The 10,319-nt window shown below is 33.7% G+C and overlaps 1 protein-coding gene across 2 annotated transcripts; it reads left to right on the forward strand.

Annotated features, from left to right (window-relative positions):
* Positions 1 to 5,615: 5,615 nt before the first annotated feature.
* Positions 5,616 to 8,318, forward strand: LOC107807571 (V-type proton ATPase subunit G1-like). Of its 2 annotated transcripts, none has more exons than XM_016631982.2 (4): positions 5,616 to 5,722; positions 7,103 to 7,196; positions 7,419 to 7,519; positions 7,839 to 8,318. In XM_016631982.2, the coding sequence occupies exons 2-4, from the start codon at positions 7,109 to 7,111 to the stop codon at positions 7,980 to 7,982; spliced, it is 333 nt and encodes a 110-aa protein (XP_016487468.1). In that variant the 5' UTR covers positions 5,616 to 5,722; positions 7,103 to 7,108; the 3' UTR covers positions 7,983 to 8,318. The 2 variants fall into 2 exon arrangements, with proteins under 2 accessions (XP_016487468.1, XP_016487467.1); XM_016631981.2 differs by having other exon boundaries at positions 5,624 to 5,722; positions 7,100 to 7,196.
* The last annotated feature ends 2,001 nt before the right edge of the window (positions 8,319 to 10,319 follow it).

A 10,319-nucleotide genomic window follows, 5' to 3' on the forward strand; every position in this document is an offset into this window, starting at 1 on the left:
ATCTATATCTACTGAGCTACAGATACAACATCAAATAATTAAGGGCCCCAGCACTTTCATTTCATTGTTACATCTCAAGGCTACATCAAATTGAGCTTAGTTGTGTACCTGGATTGGAGTGAACAGAAGAATAAAGAGGAAGTCAGCAGCAGTACAACAGTAATACAAGCAGCAATACAAACAGCAATCCATAAACAGCCCAGTAACATATGCAGTAAACCCAGGTGAATTTGAAGACAGTTAAAACCAGAACACTCAAACTTAAACAGCTCAAATGACCTCGAAAATGAAATCAGAAAAACATACTACTGCAACACTACACCCAAACTCATCTCAAGCTGTCTCAAAACCTTTGAAATCTTGATAGCAATAAAACTCAATCGAAAACCTACTTAACTTTGATCAAAATTACTCAGCATGAAACTCTAAACCAATGTAACAACATTTTTTTATGGCACAGTAGCGCCTTGTAGGGTTGAATGCTATAACTTTTAAGAATATTATCTAAGATCCGACCTGAATGCCACAGTAGAACCCAAGTGTGTATGTCTATATTCTCAACCTGTTTTTTTCAGCCTCAAAGACTCTGTTAGCAATGCCCTTACAATACTCTCCAAAAAAAATCCTCCTCAATTGAGTAAAAAAAACTGATTAGACTCATTCCCCAAGGGTTGACAACTCTCAAAAAAAACCTTTCTTGACTCTTTTCCCCCTGACCCCTTAGACTGATCCCGGACTCCTCCCTTTATACCCAAACACTTACCCTGCTAGCCTGTAAGAACACTAGGCAGATTTAAGAAACTAATTCTGCCCATGATACCTTTAGCACTCCACTAGAGTAAGTTTTTGTTCCCCATTAACCATTTTCTTTATTTAAAGTTCAAGTAGGTATGAGCAACATATTTTGATCAATCCCTTTTAAGCCTCCCCATACCATTATGTTTTGTTCCCCATTAACACTAAACAAATACATTAGTTTAATGTTATATTAGCACTTAGTGGACAGAACATTCAACCTACCCATTTCTTCAAGTTTTCAATTCCCAAATTACCCCCTGGAACCCCTAACTTAACCCCTCTTTAATTTGTCCTACATCTTTCAGCTATAACCAATTCTTAAAGAAGAACCTAATCACTGATTAACTAAAGCTGAATTTAAACACAATTTCGATTCCATCGGACTCCAAACTCAAACAGAACCACAGTCAGATTCAAACCACTAAACTCACCCAACAATTGAACTCACGTCAGAACGAACGGTATCACAACCAAGATGAAGGGTTTAAGGATTCAGGGAATAGACTAACGCAATTCTACACTAAACCTAAATACGAGCAGATGAAACTGTAAACACATTGAATGAACAACTAAATTCATATGCCAAGTCACGTCACAGAGTAAGGGACCAAACATCACATAAAAATAAAACAATTTGGTGTAACAACAAACGATTTGACAAGAACTACTGAACTACAATTAAACCGAATTAATCGACGAAACGATTTAACCATATGTTGACTGATAGAAAAAGACTGGACCAAGAAAAAGTCCAATGGAGAAGAAAGAAAGGAAAGTAATTGAAAGAGATAGAACTATAACGAAACTTAATCAGACAAGCCATGAAACAATCAAAAGAAAAAGTAAAGAAAAATAAGTACCTTAGAATTTCAGTCCCAGTTCCCATTTGTTTTAGTTGAAACTCCCACTTGTGTTTGAAGCCGAGACGGACCTTAATCGAGTGTTCTCGACTGAGAACACACGACTAAGGTCGACCACGACCTCAATTCTTTCCCTTTAGGGCTTGCTCTTTCGTTTTGAGATTCGACCAACTCCGCTCTGATTCGCGCAAAACTAGTAAGGGACTTGGGACGAGGGTGGTCTAGTGGACAAAAGGTGTGAGTTTGGTGGCCATTGAACGGATTAGGGTTTGGTTCGATTCTTCGATCTATGATTCGAAGCGTCTGGTACTGATTCGAAGAAAACTGATTCGGGATTTGGAAAGAGGACGTCGTGGGGAGGTTGTGGTGTAATTTTGGGGTTAATCGGAGAAGGTGAGGTTTTTGGACGATCTTCGATTGAAGATTCGAAGAGTTCCGTTGAGATTCGAAGTAAACGACACATGGATTCGTGGAGAGGGTGGCTAGAAGGTTCAGGGGTGTGAGTTTCGTGGTCACCAGCATCGTTGCCGCCGGCTTTCAGGCGAAGGGGTACGAGGGCGGCTACGGTTTGGTGGAGGGTCGTTTGGTCTCTGGTTCTTGGAGACGAAGGGGAGGGGTTTGGCTTGGGGGGAACGGGTAAGGGATTAGGTTTATATACCAGAGGCGGAAACGAATCCTGGCCGTTTGATCTGATGAGATCAACGACCTGGATTGATCATTTAAGTGGAACGACGCCGTTTAGGCACTCCTGAGACCGGATCCATCTCCGGTAAATGGGTCGGGTTGGGGAATGGGTAAGGGAGAGGTGATCTCGGTCGTTGGATTGATTCAATCCAACGACACTGATTGAAAGTGACATAAACGACGTCGTTTGGGACGTCTGAGTGGGCTGATCAGTTGGACCGGGTTAGACAAAAAATTTGGGCTGGATTTGGTCAAAATTAACATGGTCCAGTCCGATTTCTCTTCTATTTTTCATTTTTGTTTTCTTTTCTTTTTAAACTAATCTTCAAAATTAAAAACCTAAAAATCTTAATTTAAATTGTAAAACCAAAATTAACTTAAAATGCTAATTAACTCTTAAAAACAAATATCACACAAAATTGAATAAAAGAAAATCACACGATTTTGACATTAAATATTAAAACGCGAAGTACATTATTTTTGTGAATTTTTCATTTTTGTAGAGCCACTTAGCTACTCCTAATTAGAAGTTGTAGCAAACTCTGTAGAGCTTATGACTTGTACTATGGGTTTTGGAAATTATAAATTTTAAGAGATTTCTAGTTCAAATTGTTAGATGTTATTTAAATAATGTGGTTGTTTCAGTTAATGTTAGGCTTACCTAGTCTCTAAGACTAGGTGCCATTATGATACCCAAACAGAGAGGAAATTGGATTGTGACATTAATATAGCACTGCATCTTATAAACTATACACTTTATTTTTTAACGTGTTATAGTAAGATTTAATCGATCATAATTGAATTTCCAATTGATCCACTGATGAAGTATCTGAGCAAAGTACTAATAAGGTGATCGAGAATAAAAACATTCAAGATAGTGTGTGCACATATATATATATATATATATATATATATATATATATATATATATATAAGATAATATCTTAGGAGAATCAACAAAGGGTTTATGGGAAGCCTATAAGTCAGAATTTCCACAAGACTTTCACTTAAATATAGATGTAGACTTTGTATTAGAATTATGTTTTATATTACATAATAATGGTAGATGCCTACTCAGTAGAGATGGAGTAATATTTTTAAAACATATTACATAGACATCAGTACAAACAATAGAAATTTCAATCAGGATAAGGACACGATTGAACGCAAACCAGAAAAATCTGCAAGAAAATCAGAAAGAATGTTGTAAAGAATGTAAAGATTAAAATACATACTGTAAGATTAAAGAAGAATCATGATCAAAATCATTTCCACTAATAGTACAATAATAAAAATAATCATTTAAAAACTTTTTTATATGAAACCAATTGCTTATACTTAATTGTCCTAATTTTATTAAAGCGTTCTTCTGTAATACTACTAATCCACTATTTGAATCTTCGCCTGTAATTAAGCTATGTATTTTATTTGTAAAATTATAAGGATTTGGTCTCATTGCTATTATATATATATATATACACACACACACACACACACACACACACACACACAAATAGGATATCACTACTAGAAATTCGGCCAAAACTTACCGAAAATCAACAAAAGTCTGTCGGTTTTTTAAAATATTTTATTTTAAATTTATTTTGACGAAACCGACCGACTTCGGTTAGTTTTTTTGGCGCAAAAATGCAGGAAATTATTTTAACTTCCCGCGAAATTTACTTTTTAAGAAATCAGTTGGTTTTTTCATATAAAATAAATTAAAATTAATAGTCAAAAAACCAACCGATTTTAGTTAGTCATTTTAAAAATTTTACCGACTTCGGTCGGTAATTTTATATTTTTAATAAGACCGACCGAAATCGGTAAGTTATTTTCGCGCGAAAATGCAATTAAAGAGCACAAATAAATTAAAAGAAAGTCTTAAACAAAAAGGTACCAATAGTCTAGTGGTAGAATAGTGTCATGCCATAGTACAGACCTTGGTTCGAGTATCAGACGGTGCATTTTATAATTGCATAATTAAAAATACCGACCAGCTTCAGTCGGTTTTTTCGACAGATTTTTTCTTTTTGGATCGTTTGTGAAAATTAATTTACCGACTGAAATCGGTCGGAAATTGCAACCAACTTCGATCGTTATTTTTTATCGACCAACTTAATTTCGACGGATTCAAGTCGGTCCGAAAGTGGTCGATTTTTTCAGTTTTCCGACCGATTTCCGCTGGTATTTCTTGACGATTTTTGTTTTCTAGTAGTGCATATAGTCTCCATATAAAAGTAATTTAAAAATACACACACGCGTGCGCGCGCGCGCGCGCAGTAATTAAAAAAAAACACATATATCAATTAAATATTAAATATTATTTATTTAAAAGCTATTTATATAAATTGACTAAAACCGACCGACTTCGGTCGGTATTTCCATTAAATTAATTTTTTTAAAATAAAATTAAAATACTGACTGATTTCGGTCCGAAATATAGCACTACATATTATATAACTATACACTTTGTTTTTAAATATATTATAGTAAGATTTAATCGAATATAATTGAATTTTCAATTGATCCATGGATGAAGTATCTGAGCAAAGTACTTATAATGTGATCGAAAGTAACAATGTGTGTGTGCGCGCGCGTATGTAAATACAAAATTAATTAAATATTGAATATTACAATTTAGATGTTAAATCAATTAAATATTATGTACATATATGTATATATACATACACAGATAGGATATAGTGTCCATATAAAGGTAATTTAAACACACACACACACACACACACACACACACACACACACAATATATATATATATATATATATATATATATATATATATATATATATATATATATATATATATATATATATATATATATATATATATATTAATTAAACAAAAAATAGTATTTATTTAAAAGCTATTTATATAAACTGACTAAAACCGACCGACTTTGGTCGGTATTTTTATTAAATCAATATTTTAAAAAATTTGAAATTAAATTTTCGACCGATTTCGGTAGGGTTTTTTTTCCGATCGATTTCAATCGATATTCTGTGGACGAACTTTGCCAGTTTTCTAGTAGTGTTAGTTGGTGTTGGCTCAGGCTTGCTCGAATCGATGAGCATGCCTGATGTGGGTAAGCATTTATCCTAAACGATAATATGTAAATTGAAATATACACCCGATAATTCACAGATTGGTTGTTGACCGAGTTCATTCATATGTTGTAACAACCATCCTATTAACCAGGACAAAGGATTAGTAAGAACCCTATAGCTACGGGGTGCTTACTTAAAATCGTACCCATGTTTTGTCACCCAATTAGTCCTTCTCCTCTTATCCAAATCCAATCTTTCCTGTTAAAAAAGGAAACTTTCCTCAGATCCAAACTCTAACACAAACTGTTTCAGGTACATATTTCATTTTTTTTAATTGAGAAACAGACTACTATTTCATATTTAAATAATTAATTGCTTTAATATATAATTACTAAAAAAACGCGTATTTTTCACAAAATTTTTGATGGAAGGGAATTGTGCTCGTCGGAAATTGTTTCCGACAAATTTTTGCCAGAAATCTCAGACTTCCGATGGCGTTCTGACAAGAACGTCAACGGGAAGCACATTTCTAGTAATGTGTTTATAGGTAAAGTCTAACTGCATAAGATTTTAAAGGTTGTACAATTTCACGTACAATTATAAGAGCTGATTTAGAGTAGCGGATAAGCATTACGTGCTGAAAAATACTTTTAAGTGCTGAAACCGATTTAAAAAATAAGCAGTTACGTGTTTGGATAAAAGTGCTGAAATTAATAATATGTAGCTTAAGAACTGAGTATACAAAGAGTTTTGTTTTAAAAAGAAGTATTTTAGGGATATAATAGTAAATATTTTAGTCAAACTTAAAGTGTTTATAAGCTGAAATTTGATAAGTTGGGGTAGACCAACTTATGGCTTTTGGCTTATTTTTGGCTTATAAGCATTTAACTTGTAAGCACTTTTAATTTTACCAAACGCGTAGATAAGCCAAAAAGTGTTTATAAGCCAGTTTGACCAACTTATAAGCTTAGCCAAACACCCTCTAACATTTTCAGATCTTTTTCCTTGGAGGTATGAATTGCAAAAAGAAATAAAGAGGAAAAGGGAATTAGGAAATTGTTTCTGTTTGATGTGTTGATTTATTCCATTGGCAAAACTGAGTTCCATTTTTTATCTGGTGGACATTATAATATATGCCCTAAAAATACGAAAATGAATAAGAACAAAATTTGGTTCTATCCTACTCCGTATATTTAAAAAAAAAAAAAAAAAAAAACCATAAGAATGTGTTATGCAAGCCCTCAAACCGAGTTTTACAGATATAGTGAGAACCAAACAAAGTTCGCACTACCATTTTTTGCTTTTTCACTTAGATTTATCACTTTCTCTTAAGAAAAAAACTATACACCGGCGAATAACTATATTTACATATTAAGTGTAATTTAACCTATACTAGCATGGTAATTACAAAAAAAAAAATTCCAGGTAACTAATTAATACTAAAATTACCTGTACTTATCTTATAAAATGATTCGATAGTTTAAATATTTTTACACGTTCGTAATGAGTGAAATGGTGGGAATCCTTGTTTGATTTTATTGAATATCAAAATTCTCTCCTTGGATTAGTACTGGGACGCATATATCAAAAGCTCAACATGAAATTTGAATGATATATATGTATCTTTTTTTTTTCAAATTAAAAATGGGTTCTATTTCTATTGTTGCCCCTTGTTGTATTTCAATTTAGTAGCTGTCAATGGATTCAATGAGAGGACAAGGAGGCATTCAAATGCTACTCACTGCTGAACAGGAAGCCCAACAAATAGTTTCTGCTGCTAGAAATGGTAAATTTTCAGTGACTTGGAAAACTTCTTTACCATGAAAATTTTAAAGATTCTCATCAAAAGCGGATCTAAGATTTGAACATTATAAGTTGGAGCTTGAACTTTTACCGAAACTTATTACCGGAAATAGTAGAACATTATAAGTTTTGTTTTTTTAGCACATATCCAACATCTGAACTTAAACTAATGTGTCCTGATTCTTATACATTTGAAATTTGGCAGTTAAAATGACAAGGTTGCGCCAAGCAAAAGAAGAAGCTGAGATGGAAGTGGCGAATTATCGTTCGCATTTGGAAGCTGAGTACAAAATGACATTATCTGAGGTTTTTCTCTTCTAAATTGTCTTTTCTCCTAGATTGAATAAGCTGATTTAGTTCCAATTTAGTTATCAGAATCATAATGAATACAAATACTAATAGAAACTCTATATTATTATAAAGTTAAACGAAAGCAATACTGATTCGATTTTATACAAGAAGGTTTATATAGTAGTTGCATAATGTTTGTGGATATATTTACTTGGATTTATTTAATCCATAATGGATTCAATCAAGTTAAGTAAGATGAGCAAAATTTAATTTCCTTTTTAGCTTTAGTAAGGAAATATTAGTATTTGATTACTTTCCTGTGATTAATATGCAGACCAGTGGAAGCTCAGACTCGACCGAAAAGAGGCTTGAGATAGAAACTGACGAAAAAATTCAACGTCTGAAGAAAGCAGCCTCTGAAGTATCTCCTGATGTTATTGCCATGCTCATGAAGCACATTACAACTATTAAAACTTGATTTAGAAAGCGCGGAACGCAAATGAAAAAGAAGGAAAATCGGACAAAATATTTCTTTTTGCGAAAAATATTTTCCCTCAATTAAGGCCGATGAAATTCTCTCTTCAAGGGGTATTTTTATCCCACGTCCAAAAAGGAGGCCATGAGAAAATTTATTTCGTCATTTTCTTTTCATTTCCTATTCCTAACTCTTTCGTTTCTGATATTCGGAATAAAGAGTATAGCTTAGATGTTCTAAAATTTTCATAGGAACTTTTAGTCATGTTACTGAAAACACATTATTTTCCTCTTGTTTTGTTATTCTTTGTTTGAGATAATTGTTGGTTTTCAATCTTGAGTGTTGACTAGCTATTTCCAGAGTTCCAGAGAACATATGCAGTACTAAAGGAGGCCAAGAGGCGTGTCGTTTGTGCTTATCAAAATAACTAACTTTTGGACATGCGCGTTGTGCCTCTTCATCACTGAATATTAACTTTTTGAAAATCACATAAAAATTATGTAAGAGTTAATAATGAAATTAGTGGAAACAATTTAATTTTCAAAAGATGATGAATGTAAATTTAAGTAATGATAGCCTTAATAATTAACTCTTCTTAAATATTAAAATGCATAATATATTTTTATTTCCAAATCCATATTCATAAATTGACTATCGAGATACTGACTTTAACTTAAAGTTAATGCATTTATAAAATTACATTTGAATTGAAAATTTCTTGCAGAATATTTTATTATTATTATACCTTCTCACCACTTAATTAAGATAGTACTCGTCCTCACTTGAACTTTTTAAATTTTACCTTCTTGCTTTTACATTAATATGATCTTTGTCTATGCATCACCTATAGTCACATACTATATTATGTTCTAATTTTTTTGCTTCAGCTGTAACCACCAAAACCAATCTCAACAATAATTATAACAAAATTAAAGTCTTGAAAGGAGTTTAGATAGGCAAAATAAAAAAGAGTAATCCTAATAATAGATAATCGGGAAAAAGAACAAACGGTTGGAAAGGAAACGATATGTTTCTTCTTTTGCCTTCCATGTTGTGTGTAAAGCTCTGCATATAATAGACTGTTACATCCTAAAAGGAGCATAATTGATCAATAAAAAGAATTGCCGATACTAAAAGATCTAAATGAAATTCACTGTTATCTCCTTGCATGCGGTAAAAATCAGAGAGTCCGATTTTATAATTATTATGGCACCTCATCAAGACCATCCCCAGAAGGCTCGAGGCTCAGCTCGGGGTTCGACCCCGAGGATTCTAAATGATCGACCTCGAGGCAGTGCAAATCAATGGCTATATGGACAAACGGGAAGTTCCCAAGACACGTGATTAAAGCTGACCAAGTCTATTAGGCTAGTTCAAATCCGTACCGTGGCATTAAATGGTTGTATCAGCCATATATCTTTGTAATAATTGCATTTGTACTATGTTGGGACTCCCCCTCATATATAAAGGGGACCATTGTCATTTTGTGAGGGGGATCCAATACACAATATTCAATACAAGAACATTCTCTGCTCTCTAACTCAAACACATTTTCCTTTGATTCTATTGCTTACATTTATTGCGTTTTATTATTTGTTCTGCATTTATTGCTCATTATTGATCATAAAGAGCTCATATCAAAGTTCTTAGAATCGTTAGACCTTCATCGGCCAGTCACATCCTAACGCTTAGTTCGACTTCAAGGCCCCATATAGTCCAGCTCGAGGCCCTGATTCTCAACCTCTCGGTTTGCTTAACATACTGCCCTCAAACTCTTATATCATTTTCTAGTCTCACACTTAGCATCTATTGCCTAACAACTAGCATAAAAATAAATCACGTATTTTTAGAACTACAAAATCAAATCTAATTGTTATTACCATTTTCAAGGTACACAGTTTGGCGCCCACCATGGAGCTAAAAATAATAGTGATTGTTTTCTTGCTGATCTACTACATAACACAGGTTATCTTTCACACTTTTTCTTGTCCAAGAATCTTTGATTTTAGGTTAAAATGTCTAACTCAGTAAACGCACATGAAAACAGCGGTCTTGAGGACCAAGGCTTGAACGAACGAAGCTCGGTGGCTTCGAAGCAGCTAAAACAGAATTTGGTTGAATACCCCGCCGTGACTTGGTCAGATGTCCACAAGCGATATCAGTCTAAGATCAGGGTCGAGGACGACCAACTGGGAGCCCCCTCAGGCTCGGTATACCCAAGCAAACTCCTGGCAAATGAGCCAAAGCCAAACAAGAAAAGATACCAACCATACACAGAAGATATGAGAAACGCCCCAAGGTGTAACATACCCAAAATGATTGAAGGACAGATCGAGGGCA

Source organism: Nicotiana tabacum, chromosome 22 (genome assembly GCF_000715075.1).
Source record: "Nicotiana tabacum cultivar K326 chromosome 22, ASM71507v2, whole genome shotgun sequence".
NCBI classification, from domain to species: domain Eukaryota; kingdom Viridiplantae; phylum Streptophyta; class Magnoliopsida; order Solanales; family Solanaceae; genus Nicotiana; species Nicotiana tabacum.

Excerpts from the sequence above, each read along its gene's own strand:
- LOC107807571 (XM_016631982.2), top strand. The coding sequence starts at position 7,109 with ATGGATTCAATGAGAGGACAAGGAGGCATTCAAATGCTACTCACTGCT. Across the intron at positions 7,197-7,418 it reads AGTTTCTGCTGCTAGAAATG|TTAAAATGACAAGGTTGCGC; the intron begins GTAAATTTTCAG and ends GAAATTTGGCAG. Across the intron at positions 7,520-7,838 it reads ACAAAATGACATTATCTGAG|ACCAGTGGAAGCTCAGACTC; the intron begins GTTTTTCTCTTC and ends ATTAATATGCAG.